Source organism: Orbilia oligospora (assembly GCF_000225545.1).
Source record: "Orbilia oligospora ATCC 24927 unplaced genomic scaffold scaffold00210, whole genome shotgun sequence".
Taxonomy (NCBI): Eukaryota; Fungi; Ascomycota; class Orbiliomycetes; order Orbiliales; family Orbiliaceae; genus Orbilia; species Orbilia oligospora.
Window position 1 is genome coordinate 54,751 of NW_011645767.1, and position 20,051 is coordinate 74,801.

The 20,051-nt window shown below is 43.7% G+C and overlaps 5 protein-coding genes across 5 annotated transcripts; 4 read left to right on the top strand and 1 right to left on the bottom strand.

Moving 5' to 3' along the window:
- Positions 1–1,958: 1,958 nt before the first annotated feature.
- AOL_s00210g14 (uncharacterized protein) lies at positions 1,959–6,006 on the top strand (the record flags this gene model as incomplete). The annotated part of the gene is made up of 8 exons (XM_011128816.1): positions 1,959–2,853; positions 2,951–3,318; positions 3,382–3,915; positions 3,975–4,335; positions 4,397–4,495; positions 4,550–4,647; positions 4,701–5,488; positions 5,550–6,006. The coding sequence occupies 8 exons, from the start codon at positions 1,959–1,961 to the stop codon at positions 6,004–6,006; spliced, it is 3,600 nt and encodes a 1,199-aa protein (XP_011127118.1).
- Positions 6,007–7,245: 1,239 nt separating this feature from the next.
- Positions 7,246–7,727, bottom strand: AOL_s00210g15 (uncharacterized protein; the record flags this gene model as incomplete). The annotated part of the gene is made up of 2 exons (XM_011128817.1): positions 7,246–7,599; positions 7,686–7,727. The coding sequence occupies 2 exons, from the start codon at positions 7,725–7,727 to the stop codon at positions 7,246–7,248; spliced, it is 396 nt and encodes a 131-aa protein (XP_011127119.1).
- A 3,094-nt stretch (positions 7,728–10,821) lies between these two features.
- Positions 10,822–12,158, top strand: AOL_s00210g16 (uncharacterized protein; the record flags this gene model as incomplete). Its single annotated transcript, XM_011128818.1, has 3 exons — positions 10,822–11,383; positions 11,475–11,877; positions 11,981–12,158. The coding sequence occupies 3 exons, from the start codon at positions 10,822–10,824 to the stop codon at positions 12,156–12,158; spliced, it is 1,143 nt and encodes a 380-aa protein (XP_011127120.1).
- A 2,314-nt stretch (positions 12,159–14,472) lies between these two features.
- On the top strand, positions 14,473–15,328 carry AOL_s00210g17 (uncharacterized protein; the record flags this gene model as incomplete). The annotated part of the gene is made up of 2 exons (XM_011128819.1): positions 14,473–15,046; positions 15,165–15,328. 2 exons carry the CDS (start codon positions 14,473–14,475, stop codon positions 15,326–15,328), a joined length of 738 nt encoding a protein of 245 aa, XP_011127121.1.
- Positions 15,329–18,880: 3,552 nt separating this feature from the next.
- Positions 18,881–19,201, top strand: AOL_s00210g18 (uncharacterized protein; the record flags this gene model as incomplete). Its single annotated transcript, XM_011128820.1, has 1 exon — positions 18,881–19,201. The coding sequence occupies one exon, from the start codon at positions 18,881–18,883 to the stop codon at positions 19,199–19,201; it is 321 nt and encodes a 106-aa protein (XP_011127122.1).
- Positions 19,202–20,051: the final 850 nt, after the last annotated feature.

The window sequence follows — 20,051 nt, forward strand, 5'->3', positions numbered from 1 at the left end:
TTTTCCCTTTCCCTTACATTACATTACATTACATTACAGGTATACTAAGTATATTACCAACTACTAATTACTTGCTAGTATAATATACTATTCCTACTATATTATACTATACTATACTAAACGACGGCCACCGAGGTTACGGTTGATTTTTTTGGAGCTTCTTGGAAAGAGGAAAACTTACACGGTTGACTTGCGCCCCTTCCAGAAGGATTCTCGTGAGAATTAATAGACGTTCTGCCTCGGGGCTTTTTTTTCTTTCTCGGTCTCATAAGCTTTCACTCACCGGCTATCCCATCTCTACTACTATTATTATTATTATCATTTCTATTAATTTTTATCCTTTTCTTACCGACTTTTTTCTTTAATTACCGGAACTGGTATCAAAGTACTCGAAAAACCGCATTCGATTAATTTTTTCTTTCTTTCCCTTCGCCAATTAATTTATCCAACATTCGGACAACACGGGTTGGCAATATAATTTTCCTGACTCGAAAGCAGCTCCATCAGAGAAGAAGCTTTAACGACGATAGTTTAAGCTCGATTCGGAACCCGACCCAGGCCAGGGATATTAAAGTTTCAAGATTCAACCCCCCTCCTTCGATTATAAACAAAAATAACGAAAATTATCAGAAGGATATACTTTTTCCGGGGGGGCGCAGGTGTTCTCTGTTTTAATACCGGATTGGTTATTAAATACAGATCTTGGATCAAAATCGTCGATGACAGCAGTGGTGGTCTCTAATATAATCTATTATATTTCCATTGCACTACCAATTGCGGGTAAGTTGAAAAAAAAAGGATCTAGAAGTATCAAGTCTTCTCTTTCCTCTATTGTTTCCTTCTCTCTTTCGATTTCTCTTTATCTTTTTATTTTTTTATTTTATCTCTTCTCGACATGCATAATATCCGTTTATTACATCTTGTTATCGTTTATTAAATATTATCATCTGGTAACTTATTTGATCTAAACTCGATAATACAAAACTAAAAGTTAAGTTCAGAATATCATGCTAACATCGAGTTAACTACTATAGGCTCTCTTCCATTGTGAACGTTCTAACTCGTTCAGAAAAATGAACAAGTGAGAAAGAGAGAGAGAAAAAAAATAACTTCATGCTCCCGAAAGAAGCAGTTCAATCCGAGGCAAAGGCACCCGAAAGTACATTTCGCATCAACTGAAGAGCTGCACGATTTCTTTTTTGTCTATTGCTACTATTTGGTTACAGCCGGCCTTTGCGATTAATTACTGCTATACTATTACTGTTAGTAGACTGCAGCTCATCTGTTCCTTTTTGTTTTATTTTATTTTTTCTTTCTCTCCCGCTGCTCCCTCTTCGTCTTATTTCTCCGGTCTGTCTTTTCTATCTTGTTATTCTTCTCTTCTTTTTCTTTCTTTCGGCTTCTTCTTTTCTTATAACTAATATTACATGTATGTACATATTAAGGAAGAGAAAGAAGAAAAGAAAAGAAGAGAAAAAGGAAGAAAGAAATTCTCAGAGAAGTTCTGTCCAATCTTTTCATATCACAGTCTCGATCTCGAACTTGCACTCGAACCACCAATATCATCCACTGCACCGCAACAGCATCTGGTACCGAGTAACGACGAAACCTTAACCCCGGGCAACAACCACCCCATCCACCACAACGACAACGGCAACGGCAACCACAAAACGGCTTCGATTTCAACTCACATTTGCTGCGACACAAACCCTCCAACAAACCAAAAATTCCGAGGATTTTTATATGACCGTATGACAACTAACGTCAACAACCTCCCGCTTCTATTTTCTTTTCCTTCTTTTCCTTCTCTTCCTCTTCACCATCTTCACCCTCCTCCCCCACCTTCGTCATCATCAACATCACGACTCTGACATCTACTCCCAAACTTTTTCATCCACATACATACATACAGTCAGACACTAGAACATATACATACATCTTCACAAAATCCTACAATAATGTCAAAACATAACAGACAGGACCCGGTCCCTCTTGAACCGACAACCAAGAGACCAAGACTCGAAGATGAACATTTATATGCTCCCCTCCATCATCATCAACGTCATCCACACCACCACCATCACAACCATACTCATCATAATATTAATAACCAGCTTCACCACCATCATCAACAACAACAATACAACCAACATCAATATCATCAACACCAACATATTCAACAACATTCATCTTCAAAACCTAGGTATCCGACTACTGCCGAGTTACTATTGAATCCAAAAGCTGTTCGGTTAGCTGCACAAGCGAGTAGTAGTGGTGGTGGTGGTGGTGGAAGCGGCAGCAGTGGCAGCAGCAGCAGCAGTGGGGCCCCAGGGGTTAATGCAGGGGTGAACAGCGGGTTACCGACGGCAAATCGACAGGGGACTGTGCAACTACCCCCCTTGCAGCTACAGGATTCGATGGGTACAAGAGCTGCTAATATGCTGCTAAATTTACATGGAGTGGTAGATCGTGCTTCTAGCACGCCGTACGGAAGTCGACATAGCAGTCCGTTTCCGAGGCAATCTGTACAGCAGCAGCAGCAGCAGCAACAACAGCAGCAACAGCAACAGCAACAACAGCAACAGCAACAGCCGGGATATGGAGGAGATGGAAGTGGCAGCGGAGGGAGTGGGCATGGGAGGAGTCAGAGTGCGAGTGGAGGGTTTGCGGGGGGGAAAGGATCTGGGAAGTTGACTTTGCCGAGTATTGAAGATGGGTTTAAAACTGGAGCGGAGGCTCGAGCGACGAAGAAGAAAAGGTCACCAACGCCGGAGATACAGTTTTTAAACAGCAGGTTTTCATCGGGACAGTCGACGCAGGTTCGGACTTCTTCTATAGTGGATTTGACGAATGGTATGCCGTCCCATATGATCTTACCCCCCTTTTTTAACAGGTCGAAAGACGTTTTACATATTCTTTGAATATTGATAACTAAGACTCGGGTTTACAGACGAAGATGAAGACGATCTAATCTACAGTGGGACAAAGTCTATAGCACCAATCGTGTGCTATGGTATGATTATGAAAGTACAAGCTTCAATCGCTGTCATTCCGGACCCACCGCCGAATCTGGATCCTTTAAGCTTTGGGCGAATGTGGCCGAAGATTCCTGTATCCTTGACTAGAGGAGAGCCACGGACTTCCTGGGTGGTTAATTTGACGACTGCTTCGGGAAGAAATGTGGGGACATTGAGAGGCGCAAATGCCAAAGCGATGGCTTCTTTGATGGATCTAGGACTGGTTGATAGGACCCAAGCAATCATTTTACCGAGATACAAAGGCTTTGAAGTAGCTGGACAACCGACTTCTCAGACTGTGGTAGGTGGATTTGGGAGGTATATTTTTCTCGAGACAGGGTTTGATGCTGATAAAAGGATTTAGGAGATGACAATTACATTATACGGGACCGAAGGGAATGCCAGAAAGGTTGGAAATATGTTAGGGCAACATAATCTATTCCTTCAGGATCCGATTGAAAGAGATCCGAAGTTCCCATACAAAAATCCGCAGTACCCAGAGGAACAACAGCAGAATGGTAATGCCTACATGGCTGCAGCGGACCGGGCTAGGCTAGGCAAGGCTACTTACTCGATAAGGACGACCGAGGAAGTCAAAAACGAGATCACGGCTGTATTGGACTCTTTAGAGAAGGTCCAAGTTTTGGAAGAGACTGAAGCGGACCCACGGATCACAACGGCAATGTTGCCGCATCAAAAGCAAGGGCTTAACTTCATGCTGAAGAAAGAAGGTGAGACGACGTATGAACAGGGCGATGGGACTTCGTTCTGGAACGTGAAGATGTCACCTGGTGGTATGAGGATGTATCAAAACGTTATCACTGGGCAGCAGATGAGATCGAAGCCGACACCATGCCTGGGCGGTATCTTGGCTGATGATATGGGACTTGGAAAGACGGTAAGGAGCGCGGAGTATGACTAGATACCAAAATACTCAAAAAACTAATGTTGGTTTAGCTCACCGTGCTATCGTTAATTATTTCGACTCTTCAGGAGGCTGCGGCGTTTGGCAGGAGGCGAAAGGGTAGCCCAACCAGCGACCATGACCTTTCTGTCATGTATGCCAAATCAACCTTGCTCATATGCCCGCTTTCAGTCTTGGTCAACTGGGAGGATCAAATAAAGGCACACGTAGTGCCAGATGCGATCTCTTACTATGTCTACCACGGGAACAACCGGCTCTCCGACCTCAACGAACTTGCGAAATATGACATGGTGATCACGACCTATGCGCTAGCCGCTAGTGACTTCGGAAAGGCGCAAAAGGATAACACGGGCGTTTTACAAAAGATCCATTGGTTTCGGATAGTTCTTGATGGTACAGGATCTCTCCAAAATTTTGGTAGGGTGGGGGTTTGGCTAACTAGTTGGTTTTTTAGAGGCGCATACGATTCGGGAGCAAAATACGGTCCAATCCAAGGCGATTTGCAACATGGAAGCCTCAAGAAGGTGGGCGGTTACAGGGACACCGGTTCAAAGTATGTGGTATTTTTGATTCTTCGGGCTACGCGCGGAGGCTGACAATTGAGCAGATAGGCTTGATGATCTCGGCACCCTGATCAAGTTTTTGAGGGTTAGCCCGTTCGATGTTCGATCGCAGTTTAACCAATATATATCTGCACCACTCAAGGTAAAATTTAATCCGTCTCGATTTAAATTGGGTACGCTAACTGTTGAATTTAGTCTGGAGATCCCACAAGTATGGACAAACTCAGGGTTCTGGTTGACAGTATTGCTCTACGGCGACGGAAAGACAGGATCGACCTCCCCACCAAACATGATAGAACACTTCAGCTTAGGTTTAGTCGTGAAGAACAAGAATTATATGATGCAACCTCCCGCCAATCGAGATACAAAATTGATATGGTCGCGAAGCAGGGGCATCTTAATGGGAAAGCTTACGTCCACGTCCTTCAAACAATACTTCGCCTACGAATGATTTGTGCGTCTCGAGATCTTCTAGGCGACGAAGACACAGCGGGATTGATTTCTTCCAACGCGATTGATATCGATTCTCTGACGGACGAAGAAACACACGCCATGGGCAAGAAGCAAGCATTTGAAATTTATAACTTGATGAAGGAATCCGACGAAGACATATGTTATACCTGCCAGAAGAAAGTTAGCACCGCGACTGCTAGGGATGGGACTCCGACAAACCAGGATGCCAGCGTGCCATTCGGCCATATCACAACTTGCCCTCATCTTTTCTGCACAGAGTGTGGGCCGAAATATTTGGAGGCACTACTGGAGTATGCGAATATGGGGGACTGGACCAATTGCCCTCTTTGCCGACTACCTCTCAGGATTGGAATGAGAGAATTGAAGGCCTCTGATGATCCGAGCTTGCAGAAAGATGAGAATATCAAGAGGAAGGTGGTGTTCCGAAACTCAAGTACGAAGATTAGACACTTGGTCAATGATTTGATGGATAACAGAAACATGGGAGATGATAAGGGAAGGATTAAGAGGTAAGAATTCGTCCCTATATCAACGTACCTTATCTAGGGTATCATGCTAACAGCCTTTTAGTGTGATCTTTTCTGGTTGGACAATGCATCTAGATCTCATCGAATTCGCCTTTGAAAGAGCCGGGATCAAATGGACACGAATTGATGGGAAGATGAACCGAGCGCAGCGTGCCGACTCGCTCACGAGGTTTCGCGAGGATCCGGACGTCGAAGCTATCCTTGTTAGCATTAGTGCGGGCGGCGTAGGCCTGAACCTAACGGCTGCATCACGGGTCTACGTTATGGAACCACAATTCAATCCTGCAGCCGAAGCACAAGCTATCGATCGTGTGCACCGTTTAGGACAAGAAAGAGAAGTCTGGTGCACACGTTATATCATGGAAGATTCATTCGAAGAGAAGATTGTGGCGTTACAACAGAAGAAGCAAAGAATTGCAGACCTCAGTATGACGCAAGGAAAGAGTAAGAGGCAGAGAGCGCAGGACAAGATTGATGACCTGAGAGAGCTATTTAGGTAGTAGACAGACTCAGGTTTCCCCTTTCTCCGTTTTTTTAATTTTATTTATATTATTCAATTGCCTTCTCGACTTTCAACAGAGGGAATGGTTTTGAGACGGCATACATGAATTTTTTCTTCTACATCGTCTCGCTAGGGTATCTATTTCGTTTAGTTCTGTTGAATCTGTTGCATGAACTCATACATGAACGGAGTTTAATGGTAGGAGGGATCGAAGGTGGTGAACGGAAAGCGCATCATATCACCAAAAAAAGTTTTGCTCTTATCAAGCCCATCAATTTGTTGTTTCCATTTCCGTTTCCGTTTCCGTTTCCACCATATTTCTTTTCTTCTTCATGTTTCTGTCTCCGCTGTCGATTTTTCTCGGTCGTTCTCGGTTGAGCATTATTATATGGGAGTTTTCTTAGCGGGTGGTCATTTTACCTTCTTTTTTTTTTCTTTCTTTATTACCAGCTTATTTATTTCGCCATTCTTTCCCACCATCATTGCATTGCGATAGGCCTGCTTTCCACATTCATCTGTTTTTTAAAATTGCATTTCTTTTTACTTTGAGAGATATATATCATTATCATCCGCCTGTAGACTAGATAGCGGGATTTTAAGTTCCGTGGATTTACAGTTTGTGAAGTCCTTCTAAGTGGCGAGTTAGAGGCACTAGTTGAAAAAGGTTTAGAAATAGTAGCTACTAGTGTAGTATACTAGCATTCTTTAAGTCACCGCAATTATAGTATGCCTTTTGGCTATTGATTCTGCAGTAGTAGTGGTGAGTGTTTAGATGGAATAGGTGTAGTTGACTTTTAGTCATAGCTATACACCTCGTCCCTTCGGAATGTGGTTTGAACAAATATATTTGTGGTGAAATGGTTCCATTTATCTTCATATCTGTTTTGATATATTGGCGTTATTTAGGACTCTCGGGCTTTGGAGAAGTGCTGTGCAAGTTTTCAACAAGCAAGACTGCTAGATGCGATACCGGCGGGGTGATAACCGGCCGTGGAGGCTGTATTGCGACAAGCTGCTTGGATTATTTGTCAATAATCCATCTTGGCTTCTAGTGAGGATGACCTGACGAAAGGATAACCCAAATTTCGAGCGAGGAGTATGCATATGAATGAAGCGACGGGTCCTTACACCACTTCCAATAAGCGGTGGCCGACGCCAAATCTCATATCTCCCAATAATTTTCCAAGGACGAACGTCTTTTAACACCAGAGTTGGGATTAATTCCCATCCACCCCATCTAAACCCTCTTCAAACTCCTAACCACTTCATCAAACTCCACTAACAACTGTTCTTTCTCCCTGATAGACTTCAACCTCTCCTCCTCAGCCCTTTCCAACTCCATCCCCAGCTCCTTCAATCTTTCCTTCTGATCATCTTCGGATACACCGATTCCCGGTAACGAAGCTATAAGGACTTCTATTTGTTTTGTTTTGAGTACTAGATCACGGGCTAGTTCTTGTTGCGAGGAACGGAAGATGTGTGGGGGATCTGGTTGGAGGGTTTCGTCGCGGACTTTGGGTTCGTTGTGGGTGGGGATGAAGTCGTGGTGGGTGCCGACGTAGCGGAGGGCGCAGTAGAAGATTGTTGCTAGCTATGGTTGTTTTTTTTTTTAGATGTTAGTATGGTTGGGGGCTTGAGAAGGTAGCAGGAGGAGGAGGAGAAAGGAGAGAGGTTTACCTGGTCGATGGCATCTTGGAGTTGGGTTAGCCGGTCTGCCATCGCGAGCGAAGGTTGTGGGATGCTTGGGTGATGGATGGGATGGGATGGTTCACGATGGTGGTCGCGAATATGGTTTGCGCAAGGGTGGGCGGTGGCACGGGAATGGCAGTTGCAGGGGAGTTGCAGGGGAGCGCTGGTGTTGGATTTTGGGGGACAACACGAAGAGGGATTCCCCTTGAGCTAAGCTGGTTTAGTGTCGAGACTGGATTCCCCTCAGCCTCGTAACCAAACTCCCCTTGTGCAGCGAAACTGGGTGTCCGGGTTGGAGAAGTAGAACATAAAATTCTTGTTCCTGTATGCTATTTACTTCGCTATAAGACCCAGCCGATCTCGCGATGGGTTTTCAGGCATATGATGTATGGGTTTTACATTTCTCAAAGGGGTTCAATTCTAAACTCTATGAGACTATCGTGAGCTATCGATTCGATATTTAATTTAAATAACTACAAATTATTTGGGATGCTCTATCCGGATCCTTGGAGTTGATAATTAGCTAGAAGGCGTAGTTCCAAAAAAAAAAGGGCTAACATATTCGAAACACTTGAGGCTGAAGAATCGAGAACCCTAGTGAATCTGCATGTTGCAGGACTTCAGAGAGAGTGTTTATGATTTTCTATATATGTCCGGGACCTTCAATGCTTAGGGTACCCATATAACTTGTCAACAGAATTATTACTTCCTCTGAGATTTTTCACTGGGATATTGTAGATATGCAAGGTATATCCACATATGCAAGGTATATCCACATATGCAAGGTATATCCACATATGCAAGGTATATCCACCCTGCGCTTACCTATGAAATTCTGTCTGCTGGTTACGCCGATATATATTACGATGATATGTTTGGCCGTTGGGATTCAAAATCCATATGCTACAATGGATCAATAAAGATAACTAGAAATTATAACACTATAGGTCACATGCGAATCGATACCACGATACATTGGTTGTAAATTACTAGCGAGTTAAAAGAATAATTATGTGCTTGAGGAACCTCTCGATGTATTTTTTTAAGTGTTTATATAGGTATATTAAGACGAAACCATGTGTAGTGCCTGATCACCGGCATTTCTAAATTCTAAATTCTGTCTTTCTTGCGATCAAGCTGTTTACCTTCCCGATCCCGTATCGGTCGCCGGGCCTTGGTGTTTAGGCAGAGGTGATGCAACAGAAAGAGAGAAAAAAAACGCTCAAAACACAGCCTCTTGGAATTCATGCTTCAGATTCATGCCTTGATTGGATACGCCGACCGACTTTTTTTCCTGGGCTGGTAGTATTTTTAAGCTTAGATCGCGGGAGCTACTTGAAACGTCAATGTTCGAAAGTTGTGGACGGTCCCATGTTCATGTCGACATCAATGTTATTCAAAACTGAACTAGGTTGCCTTTTCGCTTAACTACTACCAAGGCGAAGCTCATGAATGGAGCTCATGTCCATTGTAGGATCCTAAGAGAATACGGTCCTGGAAGTTTGGCAGGGAAAGACACGCATTGACATCTTAAGCTTGTTATGTCTAAAAACTTTAATTGGATCGTACTGTCCCTCCCTAGATTGCGTTTCTTTGATTATGGCATTTGGTCTTGGTGTTTCTTTGCACGCTATGCAAACATGTTATATTATGATATTGATGAATAAAAAAAAAGACCTCAACCGGGAACAATTGACGGGAAGCATCGGGATTATAGAAATGAGTTTTGGGGGTACATGCGCCGATGGAAACCGTAAAATAAAATTTGGATATTTGTCTGGTAAGTCGACATTGCAAGTTGTGGTTGGGTAACGATGCCATGGCGGTGTTCTCGCCGCCGCCAACGGGTTGGTTCCACAAGCAAGCCCTACCCGGCTGCCAAACAGACGATCCGACGACGAACATGCACCTGTGGCTGTATTCGACGCCAGGCAACAGAACCAACGGTTTTAAACAGATATGAGCTCAGAACGACTTATATTATACCAGGACGAGATGATAGCTTCTCCGCATACATAGCAATTTAGGTAAGAAAATGCGAGCTCTTCGAACCGAGCTGTGGTATCTTCGCGGGATAAGTTAATTCTGATGCCATGTTTGAGGTTTTGTTCGACTCGCTTTGCATATCAAACCCCCAGGTTTTTTTCGTTTCTGGAAGAAACAGCCATACATCAATTCGCCAAGACCCGTGAAATTATTCAATGCAATGCCCTCGTGAGGTTCAAAGTAGGTAGGAGGATATGTCTCCGCAGGGATCTTAAGGTTATTTATTTACTTCTTTTTCTTCTTCGTTCATCTGTTCCCTCGTGAAATCCCCTGGCCGATTAAATTGATTTCCGTAAAATCGAATCTGGGACCGCCAATTGGTTTTAATTCTGTTCTCTGGGGAAGGAAGGATGGCGAAACGATTGGCCAACAGCGCTCCCACTTTCATCCCATGTCAGGTTTCGACAAATATCAAAAACAAACCAACGGCTTCCCCTCGACGCAGATATGTTATCAGGCCCCTAGACATATATATCCACCTTTAAAAATTCGGGAGGCCTAGGAGTAAACGGGGAGGGGCTACCCCTATCAACTATCAATTATGTTTCTAGGTGTCTTGCAGGGCTTAAACTAGGGACGGAAGCTTAAGAAGCACCTTCGCCCATATCCCTTACTCAGAACCTTCTTGTGAAGCGTAGATTCATAAATCGCATGAATAGACAAGATCTTGGTTACGAAGAGTTTTTCCTCCTTGCGACGCACTGTAATATAAACCCTCCCACTTGGGTCTCTCATATTAGTCATTTCCCTGCGTCCTTTTTTTTTGCACCTCCATTTTCTTTGCTGCGTCCACGGAGCTATAGCATTACTCGCTAAGATCTTTTGTTTCTACAAAAGGAAGATCGTGATCTCTTGTCCCACAGCATTAGACTACTAACGAATCGACAAAAGTATTGAAGGTGAAGCCCTGAGCTTCTTCCCTTGTGATTCACTGTACTCCACAAATTAGTATAATTACTTATATATAAGCACGACTATCCCCCCTCCTGTCGAAACTCGAAACAATTCCAGCCCACTTAGAAACATCGAGCTAGACAGTCGAATATTTCATATATCAAACCTCTTCAACGTTCACAATATGCATTCCCAGCGTCTTATCCAATTTGTAGCTATTACAGCTATCACTTCATCCGTTTTCGCAAACCCAGTCCCACCAAGGGAACCAATCGACAACCTCCCTCGAGGCGCACCACTCGTCACCGACGAAGTCCTTCTTCTCGATGCTCCAGCCTTCCAAACCGGCGAAGGCGGTGAGTGGACAGCTTCCGTTAGAATGTTCACTCACATTCGTCAAGTCCAATCCAAGATAATTTCGAAGGCTGTGACAACGGCTATTGAAGCTTTAGGGATCGAGATTGGGGATAAAGTCAGTAATGTCCTTGAGAGATCTAAGCTTTTCTTCGCTATCCCTCGAGGTGGGATTTCGGTTGATCTTGATGTTGCTGGTTGCGGTTCGGCTAGTATGCGTGTGGGGGAAACGTCGAAGATGGGATTGCTTGAACGAAGTGCTGGGATTGGAGCCTGTAGTGGTTCGTCGAGCGTGAGGTCGATTAGTGGGTATGCGCCCGGGTTTTTCAAGGGGAGATCTTTTGAAGCACTTATCTTCCAGTCCCCTCCGAGTGGATTTGGAATCGTCTCTGGTACGTATCTATATGTATATGATATCAATATAATTATATTGAATGATAATGATGCGTAGCGGTTTACTAATCAAATTAATATTATGCGTAGACGTTGACGATACTATAAAGGTATCTCATGTCCTAGACAAGAAAAAGAATATGCAAGCCATTTTCGTTGATGACCACGAAGTCGTCAATGGAATGCCAGAGTTTTATTCGAAGTTGGATGGCGAACTTGGTAATCCAGCTTGGTTCTACCTGACAGGATCTCCATATCAGCTTTATCCTTCACTTAGGAAGTTCATCTTCGAGGCCTACCCCAAGGGACCAATAATCACCAAGAATCTTACGGTCACAGATATCCCATCCATATTTCAAAATCTTAGTGATGAGGATATATTTGGAAATTATAAGGTCACACAGCTAGAGAAACTTCGTAGATTCTATCCTAAAAAGAAGTTCATTACTATCGGTGATAGCACTCAAGCTGACCCAGAGGCTTATGCTGAATTGTAAGTTTCCTCCGGATTTTCCAAGAGCCAACAATTTCGGTGTTCATCAATACAATATCGACACGCGACTCATAGCAGTTTCACTAACCCCCCCTTTTTGTAGTGCTCGCCGTTATCCGGATTCTATTCAATGTATCTTCATTAGAAAGGTAGAGGATGCAGACAACAGGGAAGAACGATTTAGGGAAGCCTTCGTTGAGGTCCCAGAAAGCAAATGGAAGGTGTTTACGGAACCGTCGGAGATAACGGAGTTGGATGTTGCAAGTGGGCAATGCAGCTAGGACGTCGTGACGCTTCTGGTCTGCGATATGCATGTCAGTGTAGGATTGATGTTGAGGAGGCTATGTTTTCGGATCCAACTATTTCCACCCGTATATATTTCTAACCCCCCATAATACAATACCCAAGATCCTGTATTTGAATTCTTGTGCCTGAAGCTTCTTGTCGATTTGTATATAGACTCTTTCTTTTTTCTAAAGAATAAGGATGATACCCAAAATTTGAAACTCAATCCAAGATCCTAACGTTATAACCGCCCTTCTGTTAGCTAGTATATATCAGTTCATATTGAGCCGTTACAACATTAAGCTAAGCCAGTCCCAGCTCGAGCGCCCCCCATGGAATCAAGTTTTCCGCGAAAGATCGAGGTAATGGAGAACTTTGGGGCCCATGCGCATATGCCGATGCAAAAAAGAGGATAAGCTCGACATTTTTCTAATAATCTAGAACGGACGTGCATAAGGCGGGATAAGGTCGTATTCCGCATGTAGACAAGAGCCGGTGTGAATGTCGTATTGCTCGACAGCACTAGACCATAATGAGTCGTCTGTAAACTCGAAATGTTGCCTGTTGGGTAGAGCGAAAGCAGCGACCAACAGGCCTCGCTGTTGGAAGTTGACTCGATGCATTGGTTTGACTTGAATTCATGAATCTGAATGAAGTTGGGATATCAGTATCAGTACCGGTAAATTGGGATTTGATATGATATCAAAGGACTGCTTGAATGTGCCATTCGTACTTACCAGACAGCGTGCCCCATGAATAGATACATACACAAGTTAATTGACATGCACATGTGGTGGAATTTGGAATCGGATTGAATAGCTAGATATGTATATCTATGTCATCGATCGATCGGATTGGAGATATGATGTCTATATCAATCAAGTATCTAACATACAAGTATCGATAAAATACTAGCTGTCATGTTATAATTAAACATGCAATTGTACATACATGTACATAGAATTAATTTGTTTCCACGATATGAATGAAGTCGACTCAAAGGAAGGAATTGGAGTAAATGAAAAAAAGAGGGGCACTGGAAGGAATGTCCTTTGTAGTATATCCTCCCACTCGATCATCAGTTAGGAATGTAAGAGGCTATAAAAATATCATCCTCAGAGCGTGTATCATATATTGCAGTACCGAACCGACCCATTCTTTCAGAGCCTCCTCGCCTAACCTACGTACTTACGTCCTTACAGTACGTATCATGACCCCTCCTCCCGTGCCCGCCATCTGACCGATCACTGCTTCATTTCCACGGTCCAGGCTTCCCATTTGCGGCAATAGAAATCGTCTACCCCAAATGCAGGGTCCGGTTCCCAACTTAACTAAACCTTGTGCAACACATTCCGGCCTCCTGTCTACAGGCCCCCGCCTCTTTCTCACCAGCGCTGGCCAGCCCGTCCCACACACAACCAAATCCTGCAAACGGTACGTAACAATCTAGCCATTCGAATTTTTTTTCCCATACCCCCTCTCTTGCTCTCACAAGGGCTGTGAAAACAAAGAAGAAAAAAGAGGGTGTAGGTTGTGATCTGAAAAAAGTTGTTATGGCTGCCTGCCTCGGGTATTGGGATTCGATCTGTTGTGTGATATCTATACTTCCTGATTGATATCCCGATGCAAGAAAAAAAATGTCTGGAAGCGCTTTGAAGCTGGAAGGCAAAAAACAAAAAAACGAAAAAGAATGGACATGGCTGATAATCCCATCCCCACCGCCCGAATTCTTTTTTGGTCCTTCTGTAATTCTACGGATGTCTCGATTTCGAACTTCCCTCATTCTTGCGCCTTGATATATTTGAACGAACCCGAGTACTCCAGCTGCGTTCAGGACGAGAGTTTCTTAAAAAGGCACGTATGGTTATGAAGCCCTCGTCGGAGGGAAGGAAAGAAAGATCTTTGACAAGGTCCTTTTCTTTTTCGTTATCTTGAAAGATATATCATCTGAAGCTCGGTCTTCATATATCATACCTTTACGTTCTTTCGTCTATCTATTCTCGGGAGATAGAAGACTCTTTTTTTTATCTTAAGGGTCACAGGTACTTGATCCGGTAACATATCTTCAATTTTTTTTTTTTTGAAAAAAAGAGGATAACGTATCATATCGTTTGATTAAACGTCCCCAGAGGGTTCGACGTCTTTGTCTACGGTATCGACCTATTGGATTGCGGGATCATTTACAGTGCTACTGTAAATCACCACAGAATTCGAATTCGGGATCGGTTTCAAGGGCATTGTATCACAACCATCCCTGCCAATCAAAATACCCTCGGTACCAGTACCATAGGGAAATAATACCAAGAGATCATGGCTTCAAATGGTATCCCGCACCCTGGGCTCGCATCTCTAACATCCCTAGCAACATCTTTTACCGACAACGGTAACCCTGTCCTATCAAAACCTCCAACCCAATATACTCAACGTCCCTCCCGTCTTACCAAAGCCCAGCCCGCAAACTCAAAGATCGCAACCCGTTCGATACCTGTATCTTCAGTATCTGAGTTACCGAAATCGCGTATTCTCCCTACTGCTCGTAATATTTCCATATTCTCGACGCTGGGGACCGCGTGTATCATTGCCTGTATTGCATTGGTGCTTTTGAAGAATGTTAATATATGGATTACCCTCGCTGCATGTTTTTGCGGTGTACTGGGTGCGGCGCTGTATATCGAGGTAGCGCTGCTGGTCAGCGCGAGGTTTAGATGTAGGATCTTGGATGAGGAATGTTCTATCGCGGATATGATAGAATCGAAGCAAGATAGAAGACGGAAAGGGCTATCATGGGATCTGAGAGGTATTGGGAAGAAAAGCAGCGAGGAAGAAGGAAGAGGAGGACAAAGTGAGAAGGTTGGTCCGGATGCTATGGAGGAACGGAGCCATCGTGAGTACTATCATTTGGGATTCCAAATCTGTGATTGGAGATTATACCCCCTCCGGTTGCGCATGTTATCGATTGGATTTGAGTTCTAAGCTAACAAGGATATATTGTTCAACAATAGCTGTAGCGAATCAAGGCTTGAAAGGTGGCCCGCCATCCATGACAAGCATAAATGAGGAGACTGAGGCTGAAGAAGACGATTATGATGAGAAGGACGTTACCATAGAGGTGGCGATCCAGAAACCCATTCCAGTTGCGACTTCGCTCCCGGTCTATAGAGTATAGTATTCTCTTTTTATTCTCCCTCGCCACTATCGTTCTATTCGACGAAGTTTTCTCATTGGAATCTCCGCGGGGTTTTTTTTTGCCCCCATAACCTTAACGACATGATTATTTGTTTCTCGCTTCAATATCCCCTGCTGTTGCTTTTCTTTCTCGCTTCCTTCAAACTATCACTGGATATCGGTTCTCAAGGGGTCTACATATGTCTTTCATTTCCAATCGACCGATTCCCTTTTTTTGCTCTTCTCTTTACGGCGTTATACGGATGTATTTACCAGGAAAGGATATAACATTTTTCTTGTTTAACGAATAAAACTAAGACCACTCTCAAGGGTTATCCTACATGAAGCTACTCTTGGCTACATACGCCGCCTTCATGGTTAAGAGCGAGCCACTAACCTATCAATATGATATGATATGATATGATACGATACGATATCTGATCTAGGCCGTGCATCTTAGACACTTCATGATAAAGGCTGTGCCTACTATTGGAACGTGCGCGCACGCGTACGGGTGCTATGGCTTTTCATTGGATTAGAGTATATAGCTAGAGGCGCCGATCAATACCGTCAATACGTGGCTGGCGGTATGGCGAGAATGAGGGGAAAGGGTTGGGATTTTCTATGAGAGGTTTTTTTCTTTCTTACTTAGGCGCTATGGAGTTATGGCGTGAGCTCGTGGTTTTCTTGGAAGTCCGAGCAACAGTCAGATGATTAGATGTAAGTATCGATGATCTTGGTCATTATCGACAGTAGTGATTTGAAATATACTGGTTTCTGGGTTTGTAAGCTGTATGAGGTATCTAGATGTTCGAATATGAGATAGAGGCATAAGTTGAGTTCAATCAATATCCTACTAAAGAACTACTGGTACTATTATTAGATTGATATTCCCTAATAGATATTCGACTAGCTAAACGTATAGCAGTTCTAGAGATCTTCTACACAAGTATATTTCAAATGAATTCCACTAATCAATCCCCTTACCTTGTCGAAAAGAAAGTGAACTATACAGCAAGAAAATATGTGATATCAATTTTCCAACACAATATACATGTATCTCTCGGTCAAATCTACCACAAAAGCCTTTAACAGCTTTTCTACCAATGATATTTCAAGCCACTAATAGAAAGACATATGGATTAGCACCTATAGACCCAAATATCTCAGGTCTACATGCATACTTAAGTAGAGTACATACATGGCACATGATACATGCGTCTTGCATACATCTTACATGCATCGGGGGCACAACAGAATGTACAGTTCACCGAACTAGAGCGAAATACTTTCTTGTTTTTTTTTAAAAAAAAACTTGGTACAAGCTTGAATACCTTTTGACTTGTATATGTCGTTATATGAATAAGTACCTACAACAAGGGAAAAGCCGGAAAAGAGGAGAGGGAGAGAGGGAGACTTGGAGTTGGCCTAGGCCTGCAAGTCCACGTTTGAAGGATGGTAAGAGATGTAATTAACCCAGAAGAAGTTCGGGAGGCGGGACCCCGACCCTGCATCATGCGATTTCTGGAGATATAATCTGTAAGTACGTTTGCATGTAAGTCAGTCAGTGAGTATTAGTATGTAGTATGTATGTAAGTACTGTCTGGGCGGGTTTAGCGGACTGCAAAGGAGGCCTCGGAGAATAAGTCTTGTTGGCTGTGCGGAGTATGTGGTGGACTGTCTGTATGTCCGAAAAACTTGGCTGCTGCACCGCACTGCATGCAACTCAGAAAGCCTTTCCAGAATACCACAAAGCACCTTCGCCTCCATATCCCAGTTCCAACTGAAAGACATATGTACGAAGCATGTATGAAGCATGTACTAATGTACGGCAAGACTTGCTTCTCGTCTCCCCAATCAAAGTTACCGCAATTAATTCTAAACGCCTTGAAGCTTGAAGCCTGGTTTTGGGAGAAGAAAAAAAAACCTGAAACTGCCAACACATAAAACCACTCTCGCCCTCGAATCCCGGTCCCATCGCAGTCGGGGTCTGGTCGCTTCCTATTGGTTTATTCCCCAGTCCCCTCTCACTAAACCAAAAATAGCTGCCCAATTGTGAGCTGTCCCTCCTCACGTGATGAGTCTGCTTTTGTCTTTGTACGTGGCTCCAGAAGCTTTTTTGAGGGGTAATGGAAGCTACATGCTACACAAACGAGGGTTTTTCTTTCTTTCTCGTGTCTGCCATGCTGGCTGTAGGTGTAATTATGTACCTGCACCCCAGATCTAAGATCTAAAGGTACTTACATACTTACATACTTACATTGGAAGCAAGGTGCTATGTTTGAATTCTGAAGGAACACGAAGTTAACAGTCATATGCGGTAAGGCGAACCGGTCTCGTGCACTGAGCGCGCGCGCACTGGTTGCCTATGGGAGAATCTAAGTGAGCGCAGTCCTCATCGAGGAAGGAACCCACCAGCCGAATTCCGAGTTCCTATCTAATGTACTCTGTAAGCTCCCCTTTCACATCACAGCGCTCGCAATCATGGATTAGTTAGGGAGAGCCATGGATGGAAGGCGAATCAGATAACTGAGGACCACGTCGACCACTCAATCTAGAAACCACGCCCCAAAAACTAATTCTCATCAGGAAAGGTCGCTCGGGAGAAAAAATACACATTAGAAGCTCCTCTCACTTTTTGATGGGATCAGTAAAAGGAAGGACAAACAAAGAGGACCCGCCGCCAACAGCCACGCCAACGGAGCGGGAGGCTGGCGAAACGGCCCACCCCGTTAGTTAATTCCGAGGAAGATCAATTTTGGATAGAGCCCTCATTAACTCTATGCGCTGTACTTACAAGACAAACTCCCGGCCGGCGGGGAGGGCTATGATACGTCGCAAGAGTCGTGCCTGATGTCGTGTGCTTTGACACTAGTTCGTTTGGAGCTCTAGCCCTCCCTCTGAGTCCATCCTCCCCTCCACACCACCCCTCACCCCTTGAGCTCTGAAGTGGTAGCATGTAGGTACGTACCTTTTTTTGGTTTTTCGCATTGAGAACGTGGATTTGCCATTCAATGCTAGATTGGGCGGGGACCACGGCCATGACATGGGTCTCCCGTTGGACTAGACGATGCGCTGTGTTACAGCACACTGCATTTTTTTCGATCTAGTATAGCGTTCCGCATCGAACAAGACATGATTGTGATCTGTCAAATGGCTTCGCTGGCCGGGTCCTGCGCTAGCCAGCTAAGCGGGCGGGCGGGCCAAACAGCTAGCTGGCTGGCTGGCTAGGCTGGACTGGTCTGAATGAGGAGTTTTCCAACCTCATGCATAGTGTCTATTCTAGGTGCAGCAGCATAATCGAATACTGATATCAAAAAAAACCTTTTTCGAAAGAAAAAAAATTCAAAGTCAGAAATGTGTATATAATCTCCTGGATCTCCAGCTTCAATCCCAATTCTTTCTCCTCCATCATCAGCATCACAAAGCAAAACATCCAAACAGCTTCCAAAACAACAAACAGATCTTCTGCGAAGAACTTCCTCCTCCTTTCAAACAATCCAAACAATTCAACTTTAGTTTTTTATAAACTACCCAAAACCCCAAATCAAAAATGTCTGCCCAATATCACTCCGGTTCCCAAGACGGTGTCAAGACCTACATCGACCGCAACGGTGATACCGTTCAGGAATCTAGCGGCCCAACTCCAATCTTCCGCGGTCTCGCTGCCGCCGGCGGTGAAGCTTTCATCTCCGACTCTGAGGAATCTTCTGGAGAAGAATACCACCAGCACGCACACGGTGTTCCATCCTTGCCAAAATCCGAGAAGAAGTCCAAGAAGGAAAAGAAGGATAAGAAGTCCAAGAAGTCCAAGAAGGAACGATCCGGATCTTCCTCCTCCGGCCATGGCTGCAACTGCAGCCACAGCCACTAAAAAAATCAACCAATATATAGAATAAAAAAAGGACTTTCTTCCTTGTCTTTTTAAGGGAAAAGACTCCCGAGGGTGGAACTGGGATTTGATATCTCTGCTTTCTTTTCCCTCAATACCAATTATTTCTCGATCTACAATTATTTGGGACTATTCTTGGAGCTTTTTTTACTTTTCTGCAAAGGAGTTGCCTCTTTTTTCTTTTCTCCCTCTTCTTCTTCACCATCCCGACCTTCTTTCCTTTAGACGACAGATTTTCAGGCAAAATAATTCTGGAATAATGGAGTTTTATTGGTTTGGAACGGGTCTCTAGATTCACAGTATAGAGACCCTTTGAAGAATCAATATCTCCTTATCTCAAAACAAAAAAAAACTTGAAAACCCCCTCCATTTTAAACAAATCTTCGAGACGTTCTTTTTTTTTGAAAGAAGAGAGTGCTATCCAGTACTCCTTCCTTTCTAAGAAATCCAACCCTCGGATATAAAATTCCACTCCTTTTTCTTCATCTTCGACCTCTTCTCTCTCTCTTATATATACACCTTTTTTTTTTTATAAACTACAAAAAACAGGATTTTTCGATTCACACAACGGGGAAACGGAACGGTGTTTTATTCGGCTTCTTTTTTATATTTCATTGGATGGATTTTGTTGGCTTTTGGCTTCTTTTTTTTGGAACAACGGGTTTCTTTCTTTTTTCTGTCTTTCTTTTAAACCTTCTTGCGACTTCAGATTGGAATCTTTTTAGAATGTCAAGCTTTATCGATCACCACTCGACAACCTCTCGTTTACAATTTAGTGTAACACCACAGATGTATACTTAGAGTAGAAAGAGCAAAAAACCTAGTCTAGAAA